Here is a 20,810-nt window from a genome sequence, read left to right as displayed (position 1 = left end):
TTCATCTTACTGTCCACAAAGAGCTCAACTCACACTCTATTTTAATCTGGAAAATCCAACTCCGATGATGTTTGAGGTGGGGGTTCACCCGACTCCAACGATATTAAGTGACCAACCACTTGTGCTAGTTCCGAGGACAAAAAACCACTTTTAATTTTATTTATTTATTTATTGTTTGTTATGCAATATAATCCTTTACCATCAATTTTTAAACATTAGTCTCTCAATTATTATAAATATTATTAATTTGGTCACTTTAGAATTAAACTTTCATTTATTTTAAAGTTTTGTTTGAGGTTTTTTTTTATTTAATAATTTTCATAGGTAACTCTCAAAATTTCTCAATAACAACCTATGTCCCTTGTTAATATCAAGTGAAACCAACAAATTGACAATGTTTAAAATGATTGAGGGATTTGATTTTTTAAATCAACAATAAATGATTGCATTGCGTAATGAACAACAATTGAGGGGCCAAGTAATTGTCTAGCAATATTTTATATGATGACTTAAATTTCAGGATTTTTATTTTATACGAAATAATTTTTTTACTTGCCGTAATAACACTATTTATGTTATTAAATACTCCGTAAGTAACTCAGAGTCAGTAGTACTCAAAAAAAAAAAAAACTCCTTAAGTAACTGTTTTCAAAAAAAAAAAAAAAACTCCGTAAGTAACTAAGTGTAAGAAAATAAAGCAAATAAATAATTGGAATTATTCAAAAGAAAAAGAATTATTTTTTAACAATGTTAACAATCTTTTGTGGATCTTTTTAAGAAAAATAAGGGTACAAGATAAGTGTATAGTTTTTAAAATAATTTTATGGTGTCTTTAATAATGTAGATTAACATTTTAAAACTTTATAACCATCTATTTTAACAAAAATATTTAAGAAAAAGAAACTCCACATTGGCTGCATTATATCTTTTTGTTTTTCTCTCTAAAAATAAAGAAATCAAACAAAAATGCATTAAAAAAGAAACATAAAAATAAGCAAATTTCGCTTTTAGTCCTACAACAAGTGTAGTATTATTTGCCGTAATTTACCTTAAGGGTTAGTTTGGAAATTGGGTATCCAGTGTTTGGATGCGCCCGAAAAATGATTTTTGAAAATCATTTTCTGTTGACTTAGGAAATATAGGGCTGTTCTGGAAGAAAATAACTTCCGCCACAGACCAATCACAACCTTGCTTGCTTCTTTACACCCAACAAACTCGTCGGTACTGGATACACCGGTTACCATAGGCCTGATTTCCAGCGGAAACCATAATCTTTTAAAAAAAAATAGTAAATAACATTACTTTTAATATTATTATAAATATTTTTATATTCTATAATAAAAAAATTAAAATTTTAATTATACAGTTCTACTTATTTTTCATAAAATGAACCAAACACACCAAGATAGTTTCCAGAACGCAACCAAATACTAAAAATGAAATATTTTCTAGAAAATGACTCATTTTCCAGAAGTCATTTTTCTAGTTTAAAACACACTCTAAATTAATGTTAACTTTTAAAACAATACGTTATTTTATGAATGGAATAAAATGTGCATGAAAAGATTTGTTTGATAAATGCTTTAAAGATTGGAATATAACCTTTAATTTTAACATATTATTAATTTGTTGGGATTATTGCCGTCTCCCGGCTCCCTGTAGAATATGCCCACCAAGTTGGATTGGCAGTACTATAAGTGGAAGTTGGAACCAGAGATTTATAGGCTGGATGATTTTATTTCGAACACGAAAAAGGCCAAAGCCGACATGATTCTTATTCCTATTCTTCATTTTTTTTTTCCTTTTTCAATGAAGAGTTTATCTGGGAATATTTGATATGCATGTATTCAGTGAACTTAGATTCTGTTTTTCTATTGTGATGAATGTATTTATAATTGAAATGTGATGAATGCAATAATGAATTTGGATTTTGGCACGCCGACGAAGTATTGTCTTTATAAATTATTGTTGTTTTTGCTATAGATCCATAATAGTTATTAATTGTTGTAACACCGTTATCTATTCTATCATAGAATTGGAAGTAATTTTAAACAATTTTTAATATACAACAATGATCAGATTGTAACGTAGGCGGGCAGCTGCCCCCGCTCACCCCACTCCACCCCCACCCCTATATAGCTCTTATATATATATATATATATATATATATATATATATATATATATATATATATATATATATATATATATATATATATAGAATTATAATCATATGAGACAACACCTTCCCGGAGACAGATATGCGAGAACGTGAGTGCACACAGCTAAAGTGTGTGCACTTAGCCTGCATGAGTGCACATAGTTTAGGGTGTGTGCATTCGTGAAGTAGACTATGTGCACTCACGTTGTCGCACTGTCTCACAGGAAGGTGTTGTCTCATATGAAGTCAACCCTATATATATATATATACATATGTATGTATAATACATTTTTAGATATAAGTATATGAAAACAAATATAAGTAAACAATTGGTTAATTGGCTGAGATGGTTGGCGCGCGCCCTTACCCAATAAAGGGTGAGGGTTTAACTCTTGCGAGTAGTAGGCGTGATCATATTTGGAGCCTTCTTCAATGCTTTTCCCATTCCCTTTTGAAGCTTTGCATATATTCATCATTCCCTTTATATATATATATATAAAGCGGGGGTTCGACTCTTGCGAGCAGCAGACGTGATCATATCTGGAGCCTTCTTCAACGCTTTTCCCATTCCCTTATGAAGCTTTGTATATATTCATTTCTTCAAAGCTTTTTTCATTCCCTTTACATGTATAATAATGATATGTGTAATTTATAATGTATTTTTTATTTGAATTTATCAAATTAATTATGTTTCATATATTGTTATTAATATTTTTATAAAGTTTTATTGTGTTTTATTTTTTGTCTATATCCAACAATATTTATGACTATATTCGTTTTAAGTGATTCAATTTATAATGTGTTTTCTATTTGAATTATTTTATCAAATTAATTATATTTGATATATTGTTATTAATATTTTTATAAAGTTTTATTGTGTTTTATTTTTTGTGTACATCCAACAATATTTATGACTATATTCCTTTTTAAGTGAGTATTTTTTAAACTACATCTTTTATGTTTCGCCCCCACCGAGAAATTTTTCTGGTTCCACCACTGGCAACGTTGTCTATTTTAACTCCAAAATGCTAAAATTCAAAAAATTGCTCAAAGCAACTTTTTTAATTAACTTTTTGAGAAAAAAATTATATCAAATAACTACCAGCTAATAGCTAATTTACTAAACACCTTTCTATAATCAGATAATTTTATCAACTATTTAGATCCTCTAACCCAATCAACTAACAACTATGAGCTAATAGCCATTTACCGAACACGGCCAAAGATTATTGTTATTTTGTTTGCAGAATGCTTGGGACCATGCTACAAGCCTACAATATAATCCTAGTATTTGAACTTGTTAATGAAAACTGATTGGTCTTTTGTAGCGTGAGACCTTTTTCATAACTTGGTGCTTGACCTCAATCTGTTAAAGTTAAGACTTGTAAAATCTTAATATAACCTTAACGTATCGGATCTTGTTGTTATCAATTTGGTCAAAAGTATATTGCAATTTAATTGAATTGGTCTAGATGAGGATTTTTCAAAATATATATGTGATTTGGAAAAATGATCTGGTAAGTATTGGTGTCTAGCCGATAAAGATTTTTTGGGCAAATTCATAAGCAATTACAGTCTGCACAGTTGTATGAATCATGGTTTAAAAATACATAAACTATATTATTTTAACTTATAAAATACATTATTCTAACATATAAAGTACACTATTCTAACTCATAAAATATTTTATCTTATCCTGGAAATTTTATTATTCTAACACATAAAGTACATTATAGACACGTAAAAGTACATTATTCTAACTCATAAACTACATTATCTTACCACATAAATTTCTTTATTCTAACACATATAACGTACATTATTTTAACATATAAAGTACATTATTCTAATTCATAAAATACATTATCTTACCCTAAAATGTTCATTATTTTAACATCGCGTGGAGCAAGATTTTTTTTTTGATCAAGATGACGTCGTTTTAGACAACTGCGTGGACCGTAATTTTCCATTCACAAGGTGCAAATCTCTATTTTGATCATAAAAAATCTTGTTGAATGATACAGATGGTTTCAAAATGAGTTTTATATTGGTAATCGCTCGCATTTGGGTTTTGAGGGGGCTTGGACTAGCAATTGGTTTTGTGCTAGTTTCTTTGGGTTTCAATATTTGTTTGAAAGTTTCTACTTTGGTAGGAGTTGGTGGGTTGATGAGTTTGCAGGTTCTTCTTACTTTATTTTAGATTTTTTTCAAGCATTTTCCTTGCAAGAATTCTCATATAATTAAGGAAGCCAGGAATATAATTTTCATTTATAGAAATATGAGCAATATCAAAATCAAAATTTATTAGCAAATTCTATTGATCTTTGGATAGGGGTGAAAGTGTCTTTGGTGATCTCATGTCCTTAAAATAATCTTACCTTAGTCTAGTACAAATGTACAATTTTATTTTTGGTTTGGATAATAGTATAATACTAACCCATTTCTTTTAACTACTTTAATTTATAGAATATGTTTTCCTCATGTTGTCCAATTGTCTCACTATATACTAACAAATCATCAATATAAAAAATAATAAAAGTGTATCGATTAAATATGTTATTCATCATATTTTGAAATTCACTTGGTGCATTTTCAATCCAAAAGAGTATATATCTTCATTCACACAAAAGCAATTTTATACATATATGTTATGAAATATTACTACGAAAATAATATTTCAGAAAAAACAACAAGCACAAGAAACGAAAGGGTTTTCTGGGTAGGTGGTAAGCTTGAGCTGTGTACTCACTACACTATCTTTAAAACCTTATTTGTTACCTCCCAAGGTGCCAGGAGCGTTGTAGCACAAGTTTCCCAGGATAAAACAAGTTACGGCTAAGTTTGAGCACTTAAACTATGAAACCCAGCGAACAAGAACAAGGCTTTGAACACAATTTGGCAAAGAAACGAGTAGAAGCAGAGTTTTCGAGAGAGAAAATATATTTCGTTGTGTTGTGTGTAAATCTGCTACTTCTACTATCAACTTATATAGGAGTTGAAGGATTAAATAGCATTTAATCATGACATTAATCTGATAATAAAAACATGCTTATAACCCCAATAACAGCAAATCACTGCCTGAGAATTGATTTAGGAAATTAAAATTGGAATTAATTCTATAACAGATGAATCAAGACTCTGAATGGTCACTACCTGAATCGTACACGAGACGAGAGGAGACAACGATTAGTGATCTGGGTCGACGCCTTCTGGCCAGAGAAGGCGACCACAGTGGTCCCTTCTCTTCTCTTTCTCCGTGTCGCCGGTCACTTTTTTGCCTGAAATTTTCGTCGGACGGTGACCGAATTTCTAATGACCTATGATAGCAGGTTAATTAATTACTGGTTGTTGGGCTTCATTGCTTCAAAATGAATTGTTCATGTGTGTAATTACATCTTTAAAAAGTTGAGGGAGTTAATTGACTTTTTAGCTAAAGTTTGAGGGTCCATCTTCCCTTCTAAAATTTAACTTATTTTTTGCTCCCAAACTTATTAACTTCATCTCTAAAATTTAACTTATTGATTTTTTTCTAATTTTTTATGAGTCATATCATTCACCTATCACACTTAATCACAAAAACACCTTCTCCCCATTAGTTTTAAATTTTTTCTAAATTTTTTATACACCCACCATTTTATTCCACTATATTTTAATTATTTCTTCATCTATTATCAATTTATCATTCTAAAATTATAAATGTAATTATAATTATAAATTTGATAACAATATTATTGATAATTATAAATTTATTAATAATATTAAATTAAAAAATTAAATAAAATTAAATTAAAAGTTTAAAAAAGAATGTTAATAAAATTAAATTAAAAATTAAATAAAATTAAGACAACAAGATGGTCGTTGCATTTCCAGCGTGTTTTTATTTTTTTTATAAAAAATATAAGCCTTCAATAGTTGGCGGCCATTCTCAATCGCCCTCGCGGTACTTATGCCGACTGGGTGGACAGTGAGACGCAATTGCATCTCACTGTCTTTCTTTCTTTTTTTTTTTTTTCATAATTTCTGACAAAATACAATCTATTGCAGGAAAACGATCTACAAAAAAATCCCACCCCACATCAAGAAAAAATCAATCCAATTTTTTTGTACGGTTCCAAAACCCTCTAAAATTCATTGGCATAGATATTCTAAGAGTATCCACACTTGTGCATTTTTTAGGGTTTTTTCATAACGAAAAACCAAATAGTGGATTTTATTGATGTGGAGATGAGTTTTTTGGAGGTTTTTTCTCCCTGAAAAATTGGTTTTTTTTTTTGTGGGACCCGTCATTTGAGAGAAAAGGGGAAAGGGATATGAACTGCTATGCTTGGAGCGCAGCGAGCACACCTAGTAGGCGCGTGCATAACACGTGGGCGTGTTTTATTTGAATTTTCAACTTTTTTTTTTTTTACTTTTCAGCTCCAATATCAGTTTTTTTCTCTCTTTTTTTTTTTTCTTGCCCTCTTTCTCTTTCTTAAGTAGAGCTTTAAAAATCATGAAAAGGTTTGAGTTGATGTGGTTGCTCTAATACACATACTCCCTAATTGTCACATCAGGAAGTAAAATTAAGGGCCTAAGATTTGGTAGTACAAGTAATAGAACTCTATCTACTTCACCATTTTTACTTTCTTACATGACAAACTGTGATAAAATATTTTTTTCATGCATATCTTACTAAGTGCGTTTATATTAATAGTATGCATGTGAGAGTAGAATTAGGGAATAGATGTAACATTTTCCTTTCTTCTTTTCCGAGAAGCTACATTACGCGTTGTATAATATAAATATAAATATATATATATATATATATATATATATATATATATATATATATATATATATATATATATATATATATATATTTGTGTTAATATGAGAACACCTCCCACATAAAAATTTATAAACAAATTTGGATTTTTCATTTAGTGGATGTGTATGGATGTGATCTTTTTGTTTTTTATTTTATTTTTAAATTTTGGTATTTTGTTAGGGGTAATATGGGGTATTATGCTTGTTTTAAATATACATATTGCTTTATTTTGACTGTTATGTTTGATTTTAGAAAATATATTTATGATATGTTTTTGCAATAGTCATATATGCGAATCAACTAATTTTTAATCATTGTTGTCTTTACTGTTAGTACTTAGTAGTGGTGCATGATGAGTATGCATGCACTTTAATGTGAACTATGGACAACGTAATATTAGAATGTATGCAATGCAATGCAATGTATAAGTGTGCATAGAGCAATATAGAAGTGTGCTCACAATTTTGACAATAGCTTATGATGCGCACGATGTTGTGCATGTGTGCATATAGTAGTCCAGAGCACAACAAAACAGATTGTTCTGTAACCCTCAATGTTTTAGTCTTGTTAAATTAAAGCACCAGAGATTAACAAAATAATCAGATTTTCTTATATTTACTAATAACAATAATAATTTATTATTTTAAAAAAGAAGTTAATAAATAGAAACACACACACACACACACACACATATATATATATATATATATATATACACACACACACACACACATATATATATATATATATATATATATGCCAAAGACCTTGTGGTCTAGTGGCATCCGATGTTCCGGTTAACACTCCTATCATCCAATACTACATTGTAACAAAGTCAATAGTACTAAAAAAACATATATATATATATATACTCTGATCTCATAGGACAAATTTTTTTTTTTTGGTNACACACACACACACACACATATATATATATATATATATATATGCCAAAGACCTTGTGGTCTAGTGGCATCCGATGTTCCGGTTAACACTCCTATCATCCAATACTACATTGTAACAAAGTCAATAGTACTAAAAAAACATATATATATATATATACTCTGATCTCATAGGACAAATTTTTTTTTTNTGTTCCGGTTAACACTCCTATCATCCAATACTACATTGTAACAAAGTCAATAGTACTAAAAAAACATATATATATATATATACTCTGATCTCATAGGACAAATTTTTTTTTTTTGGTACTATCTAAAAATTAAAATCACTCAAAATCTCATACAAAATTGTTCGCAGGGGACGACTTTTATGACTCGTTGACTCATTATATCATTATATTAAAATCTCCATTTGGCCAATGCATATGCATTACCAAATCCAATTATTGTTCCAAGTTGTCAGCTCGATCTCCGGTGGTCTATGTCGGTCGCCTTTGCCACTTAATCGTTTACGCCTACATAAAGCCACTTCTGTCTCCCTCTCTCTCAGACAAGCACATTCTCTCTCTCTCTCTCTTTCACAGAGTTGTTTTGCAGATGAAGGGGAAGCCGGTGACAAGTGGAGTTGGTCTAATGAAGTACCGCGCGAGGTTCTACATCCTCGTGATTATAGCATTTGCCATCTCCGCCCCGCAGCTTCTTCCGGCGGCCGGAGCTCAGACTCCCCCCGCCAACAACAACGCCACTCTTGATCCCGCTGAAGGTGTGCAACATAATTTCTCTCCCTGATGGGAACAAGAATTTGCACATAAAGTTTTATTATTATCAATTACATTTACAAAGTGTACTAAGGATGTAGTTATGTAGTTATAGAGATAGTCTTAGTTAGAGTCTTAAAAATATAATATGCTCTCAAGCTTAAAGTTCTCTAGAGAGAATAATAATGAACTTGTTCCAAAAGACTAGATTTAGCATAGTAAGTGGTTTGGTGCAGATATCTACAAATTGGTCTTTTGTAGAGATATAGTTTACTTTTAAACACCATGCAAACACCACGACGCCTAGTTTCAACTCTCCACAAGCAAAGCCGGCCTCCTTCTTCGCCACCATTTCCTTCCATTTCTTCACTTTCTGCTCTACCAGAGAAGGTGACCATATTTAGTCGCCTTCTCAGGCAGGGTCACCGGAGTAGAAGGTGACCATTTTGGTTGCATTCTCAGGTATGGTCGCTGGATTTTGGTCGGGTGGTTGTTGGAGATGGCCGAAACTCTAGTGACCTGTTATTACAAGCCACTAGTTGTTTTTTGGACTTCAATGCACCAAAATAACATGTTAATGAGTTTAATTGCAACATTTGAAAGTTTAAGAGTGTAATTGAATTTTCAACTAAAGTTTAATGACTATTTGACCATTTTTCCTTTTTATTATGATATTGCGGTTTTAGCCGCTTTTATATAGATAACTTTTGTTTGCTTCCTTAGATGCTTAAATTTTAAAAAGTTAAATTTAAATGAGTCAATTTGTAATTTAAGCCTAATATTCATCTATAATTAAGGTTTTGACAATTGAAGTTAGTAACTGGCAACCGCTGAACTATGCCAATTTTGATTGTCAAAATCCTAACTACCGGGTAATAACTAGCTATTAAATTCATGTGTAAAAAAAAGACTAGGTTCATGTGTTTTGTAACCTTTTAAAATTTAGAAGCTTAATTATTATTATTTCATATAAAATTCAATGACCTATTTAATAATATTTTTTTTGTCTTTTAAATTTTGAATAGATTTTGACTTTATGACAGTATTAATCACAAAGACAAATAAGGGAAGTTAAAGAATGGTTAATCACAAAGACAAATAAGCAAATGTTCTTTTTTGTCAATATTTTGGGAAATACTTCAAACTTGTTTATTAATCTTTGAAAAATTCGAGTTTGAACTTAAGATTTATACTATGTACTATTTATAAAACACAAGTTAATGTTAAAAAGTACGTTTCTTATTTTAAAATAATAGAAAATAGAAAGCGTATTACTTAGTACTCTGTACTATTTTTATTTGAAAAACAGTTTTTCTAATTTAATAATTTAAATAAAAGGATTTGAACTTTTTCTTTGTCTTTTAAGAATATAAAATGGAGCTCTTTAAAAAAAAAGAATATAAAATGGAGCTCTTATAAGTTACTTATAGATAGATAAAATAGGTTTATCTATATATTTAAACGAATAGTTTATATTATATTTAAACAACTGAGTATGTATATGATTCACAAATGCATAATTTTTATTATTATTTTTTTTTGGTGGAGACACATATGCATAATGAATGTAAATAATAAGTGCATAGTGCATACACTATTAATATAAATATTATTACTTCAGATATTCAAATATCTAATAATATATCACCTTAACTCTTTTCGGAAGGCTGAAATTAATTTAATCAAAAATTATTTTAAAGTTGCCCATATGAAAACTAGGGTATATGACAAATTATTTAGTGAAACATAATTTACATAGTGATGTGTGGACTATATCAAAAAAGTAAAATTTTAATATACTAAAAGTACATTTTTTTTATAACATACTAAAAGTGCATTATTTATGCATTGGATGTACGCTATATATATAATACTTTCAGTACTCAAATAATACATTTTTTCTGAATACAATGTACATTTTTAATATAATAAAAATACATTATTTGTGTATTGAATATACATTATTTGATAGTATAGTTTATCAGGGCTAATTACGCGACTTATAAATTATTCACTCTGTCCCATTTTATTTGTCTTGCTTACTATTTATTAATCAAATTAACTCTTTCTTCTTTGATTATTTTCTTTAGTATTTTATACTCTTTTTTAATCTTTTTTTGTGTTTAATAATAATATTTAGTGTAGTTTCTAAATATATAAATTTTACTACGTATGTACTAATACTAAACTTAATATTATGAAAAAATTGGATTAAAAATAACTTCAGTCATATCTCCATTAACCGAACCAGACACATAAAACATAATATCTGTACCTACTACTACAGCTATGCCGCTTGACCTATAGTTTACTTTAACTGACTCTAAGAACGGAGTATGCGGACTTAAAATTAATTTGGCTAAACTGAAATAATTTAAGTTTTTTTTTTAAAACTTTTAAAAAAAGTTATTTTAAAGTTGATTCTAATAAACTTCTTAAATAGTTCACAAAAATAAGTTCAAAATTATTTTGAAAAAATTTGGTGTGTTTGGCCTAAATTACTACGGAGAACTTGATATTAACGTAGCAATTGAATTCAACAATGGATGCTGTGCTGCAGCTAGGATTTTGAACTCCATATTCCAAAAATGGGGGATTCGGGCGAACAATCAGCAGTGGAACTTAAGTGGAGAATTGTGCACCGGCGCCGCCGTCGATTCTACCAGCATGCAAGACCCCGCCTACAATCCGGGAATCAAATGCGATTGCTCTTCCACCCCTTGCCGCATCACTTCCATGTAATCTACATCTTCTCCACTTTCATTCATCAATTGTATGCTCTTTTTTTTTTTTTTTTTTTTTGTTCAATCTAGATGCATGTATGCTTTTTCTTCGCAGGAAAGTTTACGCGTTAGACGTTACTGGTGCGATTCCAGATGAACTTTGGAACCTAACTTCCCTCATTGATCTGTATGGATTCTTTCTAAAGACTGTATAGTGTATAATTCGGATCGTAACCATTTTATGTGCCAGTTTCGAAAAACTTATTTCATTAGATTATTAAGGTTATTGATTGAACAATCCATGTCCTACATCTGACAAAGGTTATGGATTGTAAACCAAATAATCCGCAAGTAACTTCGGATTTTGTTATAGATTATTTACAATATATATATATATATATTCTTCTAAGTCCAGACCACTCTTCATTTTTATTGTAGAGATCTTGGCCAAAATTACTTGACAGGCACACTATCCCCCTCCATTGGAAATTTGCGTGGCATGCAATACCTGTAAGTGAGCTTATCTGCAGTATTTAACTTGATATAGTTATCTCTGTTTCATGTTGAGTACATGTTTTAAAGCATATACATCTCTTTTTTCATTGTCACCAGAAGCTTAGGCATTAATGCATTGTCGGGGGAGCTTCCAAAGGAACTTGAATTGCTGACTGAGATTAGATCCTTGTAAGACATTATTAAAGCTATTCATGGATATTATGATTGATTATTGATGTGTATGATCAGGATATTCTTGGACATTTGTTTAAAAAAAAATTCAAACTTGCATGTGTTGCAGTGCAATTGGTGGAAATAACTTTTCTGGACCCTTGCCTTCGGGGCTTGGAAATTGGAAAAGTCTTACACAAATGTAAGATTGATTTGATGCTTTTATGAATAAGACTTCTAGAGGCCAGCTACACTTTTTTTTTTAATTGATAGATTTTTTATTCAATTGCCAGCTATATGGATGCCTCTGGTGTTAGTGGTGCTATACCTCCAACATTTGCAAATCTATTGAACCTAGAAATACTGTAAGTGTCCTTGGTTTTTTTTAATAGTAAAATTCAGGTGAATTCTGTAATGGAGTTCATTGGAGACAATTTTGTTTCTTTCAGGTGGGCTTCAAACAATGAGTTTACTGGGAGGATACCTGATTTCATTGGGAATTTGTCAAAGCTTACTACCTTGTAAGACTGTTAATGAGATTATTATAATACTATCCTTTCCAGACAGTCCATTGCACTTGATTTCTAGATTAATTGGAAAATCATTCTTAACCCATGCCCATTGCTACTTCTCTACTTTCCATTATTTATGATTGGCATCAATTTTGTATTTCTGCAGGAAGTTTGAAGGAAATTCATTTCAGGGCCGAATTCCATCTACACTTTCAAATTTGACCTCAATGGTTGACTTGTAAGTTTTATCCAAACCCTTACTTCTTTATGTGTTACAAAGTTTGTTTGTTTGTTTTTTTTTTTTTTTTTTTTTTTTTTAAATTGTGTGTTAAGAATATTCTTATGTCTACTGCACTGGATACTTGCAGGAGGATAAGTGATCTTTTGAATGGGAGCTCTTCACTGGACTTCATTTGGAATATGAAGAATTTAAGCAAATTGTAAGGAGTTATGATCAGCTCCAATCTGCAAAATTTTATTATACTCCTCTTTTTTGCCTTTTTTTCCTAGAATCTGACAAATCATAATTAACTGATTGCTTGGTCCTCAGAGTTTTGCGGAATAACAATATTTCTGGTTCCATCCCCTCTAATATTGGAGAATATCAGAGCTTGTCACTGCTGTAAGTCCTTTGGTTGAAGGATGTTTAATTAAAATGTTTTGAGTGTCTACTTCTGGTGTTTTAACTGAGGTATTTACTTTGTAATCCCTGGCTAAAGCCAAAAGATGTACTGGTGATTGAGAGTCAATATTTAATATTTAATATAATTTCAAATTTCAGTTATTCAATTTTATTTCTTACTCCATAAAAAAACACTATTTAACCATTTGTTTGTTTGTTTGTTTGTTTTTTTTTTTTTTTTTTTCCTTATAGGGATTTGAGCTTCAACAATTTGACAGGAGGTGTCCCAGATCAACTTTTCAAGCTTAGTGCTCTCCAAAATTTGTAATAAATCATCCTGGAGTTTCGTTTACTTTGATACCATTTCAATAGCGTGCACTTACATATGGTCATTCCAATCTTCAGGTTTCTTGGTAGTAACAAGTTAACAGGTTCTTTGCCTGCACAGAAGAGCCAAAATTTACTGAATATGTGAGTTATATCCTTTTAATTAGAAAGCTAAACTTTACTGCCATAAATATTCATCCCCACTTAGCTTAAGGCATTAACTAACCCTTAAGACTTATATCTATATACGGAGTAACAATTAATTTCTTTCATATATATATATATAGAAATCTGTTCAAATGTGGCCGTGCCTTCCCGTGCGGTCGGTGCGGTTCGCACCACTCAATGTTAGAAAACGCAACACAATGAAAATACACAAAAACACCATAAAACACACCGCACAGCCAAAATAATGCACCATAACCCCCTGCCCCTAATGGTGCATTTGCTAACACTGTGTGGTGTATATTTGCATACCTAGTGGTGTGTTTTTTGGTGATGCGTACCTAATGATGCATATTTGTGTGGTGCATTTTCTAACATTGAGTGGTATATATTTGTATACATAGTGGTGCGGCCGCACTGACTGCACGTTAAGGGGCAGCTACACCTGATTATGACCCTATATATATATATATATATATATATATATATATTGGCTGTTGGCTATAATTAACACTTAACATGTTTAACATCGTCAAGATTTTACCTGCAGTGATTTATCGTACAATGAAATATCTGGGAGCTTCCCTTCTTGGATTGGCGGACGAGGTTTAGAGCTGTAAGTATGATTAAACAACAAGCATCACACACTGTGTGACATTCCTTCCTAATCTGTGTGTTTTTGTTTCAAGATTCACTTTATAATATAATAGGGGTCTCTTCTTGAATTTTGATGTTGTGACTTGCTATTTTATAATTTGCAGGAATCTCATCAGCAATAACTTTACCATAGACAGGTCTAACGGCAGGTGAGAGTTACACTTGACCGTATATACCATGTTTCAGAATCACCGTCTTCAACTTTTTTTTGTTCTTTGAATTATATGTTCTTAGATAATAAATATGTTGCTAATAATTAAAATGGTAGAGATATATTTCAGTCAATTTAAAATCTACATTAGGCTACTCATCTCCATGTTTTGGTTGTAGGTTAGGATTGGTGGTACACTGGTACTGGAACTAGAACCTGAACATTACAGTACCAGTCACTGTTCTAGTTCCAGTTCAGAATTAGTTTGAATTTATAAATTTTAAAAATTATAAAGGGCATTCTGAGCTTCTATGCCTAAAATAGAGGAATCTTAACAAGGACCTTAGGATCTCAGCTAAGATTAGAATAGTAAATGGTTTGATACAAACTGTTGCTAGGCTACTGTTTTCTCAGAAAATGTTTAACAGTTTGTTCTGACAGAGTGATGCAAATTAAGTCAAAAAAATTATTTGGAGATAGTTTTATCTTCTCTTAGATTTGGTGTTAATCTGATTCAATGCATTCTTTCTCCTTTCAGTGCTCTGCCTTCAGGATTGAATTGTCTTCAGAAGAATTTCCCATGTAATCGGGGAAATCCCATTTGTAAGTTAAACCAAAATGTGTTTCATTGATCAATACTTTATGCCCAAAAAAAATATGTTGAATTTGTAATTCTTTAAAGACGAAATTTCTACTCATTTTCAACTTCTATTCTCTAACTTTTATATAATTTTGCATGCTACATAATGTGAAAAGGATGCCAAATAATTAAAACAGCAAAAGATTTTTGTATTAAGTTTTGATATTTAATGTTCATTGTAAAGCAATGTAGTCTGTGCATGATTAAGTTCTTAGATGTTATAAATTATTACATGACTACTATTCTATTTCTATGCATTTTGAGATGGAGGTCTTTTAACCCTTCATATTTTCTCATCACCCAGACTCTAGCTTTGCTATTAAGTGTGGTGGTCAAGAAATAACGTCGTCTAACCAGATAGTGTATGAGAGGGATAATGCGACTCTTGGTCCAGCAACATATTACATGACAAGCACAGGCAGGTGGGCTGTTAGTAATGTTGGACTGCCCTCTGATAGCAATAATCCAAAATACACAACCTCCAGTTCGTCACAGTTTACAAATACTTTGGACTCTGAACTTTTCCAGACAGCAAGAATTTCAGCTGGATCTCTAAGGTACTATGGCTTAGGCTTGGAAAATGGTAATTACACTGTCACCCTCCAGTTTGCAGAGTCAGTAATCCCGAATCCTAATCCTCTTTCTTGGAAGAGTCTTGGGAGGCGCATCTTTAATATATATATACAGGTATGTGCTCTAGGATTTGGGTGACTGTAGACTCAATAATTTATTTGCAAGTGAATATATTAGAAATTTTGTTAGATAGCTGAATTATTCGAAGTATGATTCAAATGGCATCTATTCAGGATGAAATTGATGGAATTGGTCAAGATGATTTAAACATGTGAAGGATATGCTAAACTCAAGGGCTCACTACAAATTTGAGCTTAATAGAATGCAACATGTATGCATGTATCCATGTATACCTGTATAGATACATACATGCATATTCCAACTAGATCAGAATTAAGGCTAAGTTGAGTTATGCTGTTATAAAGTCTAGTTAACTGTTGTTACTCTGATGAGATTGGGCACAAATTGCAAAGTAGTTGCCATATAATTATGATGTATTCCTTGCAACTCATCTTTTAGGGTATCTATTGATTCCTTTTCCACAAGGACTAACAAACAGTAGATTGCTTTACATATTCTATGTTTTTGTTAAAAGAGTAAAATTTGAAAATTTTCTCATACCAATGACTTGTTCTATCTTCACTTATACATGACATTTAGCTGAGTTGTTGGTTTCTTCAGGGCAACCTAAAGGAGAAAGATTTTGACATTAAAAAATTAGCTGGGGGGTCACTAAGAGCTCTTTCAAGGCAATATAAGGTTCAAGTATCTGAAAATCATATGGACATCCATCTATATTGGGCTGGGAAAGGAACTTGCTGTATACCTAGTCAAGGTACTTATGGACCTTTGATTTCAGCGATTAGTGCAACCCCAGGTACATATGATCATCACTGACTATCATTTCAAGTAAATCTGTTGTCAAAATTTTTTAAAAATTGTATTTTGAAAACTAAGCTTTTCTGCAGATTTTGTTCCCACTGTTAGTAACAAACCTCCCTCTGAACAAAAGAAGAATAGAACTGGCATGGTTGTAGGAATTATTGTTGCAGTAGGAATCGTGAGCTTTCTTTCTGTATTTGCTGTGTACTGTTTTGTTCAGAGAAGAAAAAGGCAAGAGACATATGACGATGAAGGTAAGTAAAAATTTATTACAAATCCTGTTCTATTTTATTTGCTTCATGTTTTTTTAAAATAAATTTTCAGAAGAGCCGTAACCCTTTTTTTGTTTTTTTTTTTCCTTGAGAAATTATTTTGTGAATATATGAGCGTAGCTTGGCCTGGATAAAGCAACAAGATATTAGTAAAAATTGGTTTACCAACTCTTACTATAGATCAAAGCAGTTTAGGATAAGTTCTATTGGAAAGATTGCTAACATTTTTCTTTACAATGTCATCTTGTTTCGGCATCAACGTTGAAGTATGGAACACAAATTAGCTAGCAAGAATGAATGTAATGTTTATCGATGAACATCTTTTAGATTCATGTATTGCCGTCTTTGTTGCACATTCCTATAAGATCAAAACCTTTCTTCTACTTTCTATTCTCTTTTGGGGGGAGATGGAAAGAAGTCATTATGTTATGTAAGCCCTTTGGTGGGTAAAATATGATTAATTTGAACTTTGAAGTTTAATAGCATCTTTTCCTATCGAATTTGCAGAGCTCTTGGGAATGGATGTGAAGCCATATACTTTTAGTTATGCAGTATTAAAAGCCGGAACGAGTGACTTTAATCCTTCTAATAAGCTTGGAGAGGGAGGATTTGGATCAGTATACAAGGTAATTCTTCTTGCAATGAAGTGCTAAAGTAACCCTTCCACATTTTTCACCCAAAAAGCAGAAGGGGTAAAATTAAATATGTAGGCTATTCCTTTGGGATTGTTTGAAGCACATCTTCAATTCACTGCCTTTTTTCATTATACATTTCCTCCATAAAATTTCTCCTTTCATTTGTGCCAGCTCTGCCTTCAAGTTATAAGCAATCAAAATTGGTGCAGTTGCGTGTAAAAAAGATACCTAATGATTTACATCTTAACACAAGTTCTTCATTTTCTCTAGAAAGATGTAAACAGGAAAAAGAAAATTTACCTCAGGATATATCTGTCATTTAGCCTAAACTTGGTGATAAACAGGGAACGCTTGAGGATGGGAGAAATGTTGCTGTTAAGCAACTCTCTGTGGCCTCCCACCAAGGGAGGAGAGAGTTTGTGGCGGAGATTGCAACTATTTCTGGCGTCCAGCACCGCAACCTCGTGAAGTTGTACGGCTGCTGCTATGAGGGAAACAAACGGTTGCTTGTGTATGAGTATCATGAAAACAAGAGTCTTGATCAAGCACTATTTGGTATTATCTTATAGTTGTATACCCTTTTAGTTCCTGTAGGCTATAGCTTATCTCTAATATAAAGATGCTGATTTATTTTGATTTTTTCAACATTCTAGGAAGTAGTAACTTATACCTTGATTGGCCAAGACGTTTCGAAATATGCTTGGGAGTAGCAAGAGGTCTAGCTTATTTGCACGAGGAATCTCGACTAAGAATCGTGCACAGAGATATCAAGGCTAGTAATATTCTGCTTGACTCAGACCTTAATCCTAAAATCTCAGATTTTGGGTTGGCGAAGCTCTATGATGATAAAAAGACACATATCAGCACCCGTGTTGCAGGCACAATGTAAGATCCTTAAACCCTATATTCTATTCATGCAGTTTGACTCTGTCCAAGATTTTACCCTTATTTATCAAACTAGTTGTTGATGCAGTGGGTACCTTGCCCCGGAATATGCCATGCGTGGCCGCCTTACTGAGAAGGCTGATGTATTTAGCTTCGGAGTCGTTGCCTTGGAGATTGTCAGTGGTCGGCCAAACTCTGACTCAAGCTTGCAACAAGATAAGATATATCTTCTTGAATGGGTATGGAATATCAATCTGAAAAAGCTTTTTATTGTCTGAAACAAACTTGGAAAAACCATTGAAATAGAAATTAGGACAATTTATGAAGCACGACAGAGGTAGTTGGATTAAGTCCTTAACTAAAACTGTTCTCTTGATCCTGACTGTTGCTAGGCTTGGCATCTCCATGAGAATAATCGCGACGTTGATGTGGTGGATGAACGTCTATCAGATTTCAATAAGGATGAAGTGAAACGGGTGATTGGGGTATCGCTTTTGTGCACCCAAGCATCCCCCTCAATGCGGCCATCAATGTCTCGCGTGGTGGCAATGCTTTCAGGAGACACTGAAGTACCAACTGTTACTTCAAGGCCCAGCTACCTCACCGACTGGAAGTTTGATGATAGAACCGGCTTCATGACTGACATTCATGGTTCCCAAACGGCAGGTGATTATTCATCAGTGGCTACTACAAGTGTGACAACAACAGATTTAAATTCTTCACCGCTAGATGCATCTGGGCCTATGCTTCGTGAGATCATTAGAGAGGGTAGGTAGGCAGCCAGGTGCCCAGGTGACATGATCACAGTTTCTGCAATCGCATTACCAACAAAGTTGTTTGTTTTTCAGCTTCATGGCAATATCGCTCTCATCTCTATCTATATTAAACCAAAATGAAGTATTCTACCAACTTCCCGCCTAGAAGACACGACGTCGTTTAGCAGGTTTCCGAAAATTGATTATATTTTGTGTTAAAAAACGTGTTAACTTATCAGTATCCAACAAACAATTTTAAGAAATCTTTTTGTTTAGAGATTTTAGCGGTCCTTTTTTTTTTTTTTTTTCTAAGCCAATGATATTAAAGTATTTGATTGAACCACTTGTACTCTTTTTTCTTTTTTTTTTTTTGAGGAAAAACCACTTGTACTCTTTATTTTCCCATAAAATATTTATTTTACATAATTATGGTTAGAATTCATTAGAGCATGAATATCAGTGATTTTTTTGGGGTGATTGGAACAGTGTGTACAGGTGGAGGAGTGAGTGCAAATGGTGGGTTCATGGTACAGTAACTTTGTACCAAGCAATTAAAGGCGCAGTGGAGGAGTGAGTGCAAATGGTGGGTTCATGGTACAGTAACTTTGTACCAAACAATTAAATGCTTGTTGCGCCTGACGCGCAACAAGCGCGCACAGCGGGCGTGCACTGCATGCTCAGGCGCGCTTGACATTCTTTTTTTTTTTTAAGTTTTTTCTTTAATATCAGATTTGTTTATTATTTTTTTTCTCCCTTCCTATTTTCTCTTTCTTAATCACACCTACAAAAATTCTTCTTATACCGTGAAATAACCCCATTGATGAGGATGCTCTTAGCCAAATTCTTTTTTTCAAAGTAATTAATTGCAACCAATCGATTAATGCCCTTTCGTTCACTAACTAGAGCCCATCAATCATATCTAAACACTATACATCACATTCTCTTCAACACAAACACTACCAAGTTTCAATCTTCATTACAAGCACGGCCAAGTTTCAATCCCATCTAAAATTCATAAACAATGTACATCATTGCTAGAGAGATTTCGCCAATGAACACAAGGAATGCTCTACTACGTGTCGTTAGAGCATACGACATAATTGAAAGAAAAGCTTCTTCAACAATCAAATCTAAAGAGCTTGTTTTTCATGACCAAGAAGTAAGTTTTAACAAGAAATAATATTCTAAGTTAGTCTTAAACCCTATAATATTACAAGTTTGAAACCCTATAATATTTTGAAGTTATAAGCATATGTGAAAAATCTAACATATGCAGGACACCTTCTTGCATGCTCATATCCAGAAAGAACATGTTCAAAAGTTCCAAAACTGTTTTAGTGAAGACATAGTTTATTGTGTTACAAATTTTTTAGTCATTACAAACTTCTACACATTTAAAACGAGTCCACACCGTTATATGATCAGTTTTAACTATCAAACTATGGTTAAAGAGTTCAAGAACATAACTTTTCCCATGCACATGTATCGGATGAAGTGTTTTGCATCACTTAAACCCAAGGAAGGTGTTGACGAGAAGCAGCTTTTTGGTAATAATTGTTAAATTTATTTTTCCTGTAATTTTTTTTTGTAACAATAATCATATTATATATATATATATATATATATATATATATATATATATATATATATATATATATATATATATATATATATATATATATATATATATATATATATATATATATATATATATATAT

At 31.9% G+C, this 20,810-nt stretch overlaps 1 protein-coding gene across 2 annotated transcripts; it reads left to right on the top strand.

The window, feature by feature from the left end:
• Nucleotides 1–8,262: 8,262 nt before the first annotated feature.
• On the top strand, nt 8,263–19,367 carry LOC116022553 (probable LRR receptor-like serine/threonine-protein kinase At1g56140). 2 transcript variants are annotated; one of them, XM_031263302.1, is made up of 24 exons: nt 8,263–8,632; nt 11,188–11,365; nt 11,466–11,537; nt 11,789–11,860; nt 11,963–12,034; nt 12,147–12,218; nt 12,310–12,381; nt 12,466–12,537; nt 12,695–12,766; nt 12,897–12,968; nt 13,079–13,150; nt 13,403–13,474; nt 13,556–13,621; nt 14,193–14,258; nt 14,404–14,448; nt 14,989–15,053; nt 15,395–15,777; nt 16,324–16,540; nt 16,632–16,799; nt 17,325–17,443; nt 17,797–18,007; nt 18,106–18,337; nt 18,426–18,576; nt 18,730–19,367. In XM_031263302.1, exons 1-24 carry the CDS (start codon nt 8,467–8,469, stop codon nt 19,111–19,113), a joined length of 3,171 nt encoding a protein of 1,056 aa, XP_031119162.1. In that variant the 5' UTR covers nt 8,263–8,466; the 3' UTR covers nt 19,114–19,367. The 2 variants fall into 2 exon arrangements, with proteins under 2 accessions (XP_031119162.1, XP_031119164.1); XM_031263304.1 differs by having other exon boundaries at nt 8,266–8,632; nt 16,345–16,540.
• The last annotated feature ends 1,443 nt before the right edge of the window (nt 19,368–20,810 follow it).

The sequence above is a fragment of the Ipomoea triloba genome, chromosome 6 (assembly GCF_003576645.1).
Source record: "Ipomoea triloba cultivar NCNSP0323 chromosome 6, ASM357664v1".
Taxonomy (NCBI): domain Eukaryota; kingdom Viridiplantae; phylum Streptophyta; class Magnoliopsida; order Solanales; family Convolvulaceae; genus Ipomoea; species Ipomoea triloba.
Note: the sequence above shows the minus strand (reverse complement) of the source record. Positions and strands in the feature narration are given on the sequence as shown.

Bases quoted from the DNA above. Each gene is read 5' to 3' on its own strand.
- LOC116022553 (XM_031263302.1), top strand. From the start codon at position 8,467: ATGAAGGGGAAGCCGGTGACAAGTGGAGTTGGTCTAATGAAGTACCGC. The intron at 15,054-15,394 runs GTAAGTTAAACC...CTCATCACCCAG, and splicing joins TAATCGGGGAAATCCCATTT to ACTCTAGCTTTGCTATTAAG. The intron at 17,444-17,796 runs GTAATTCTTCTT...GGTGATAAACAG, and splicing joins GATTTGGATCAGTATACAAG to GGAACGCTTGAGGATGGGAG.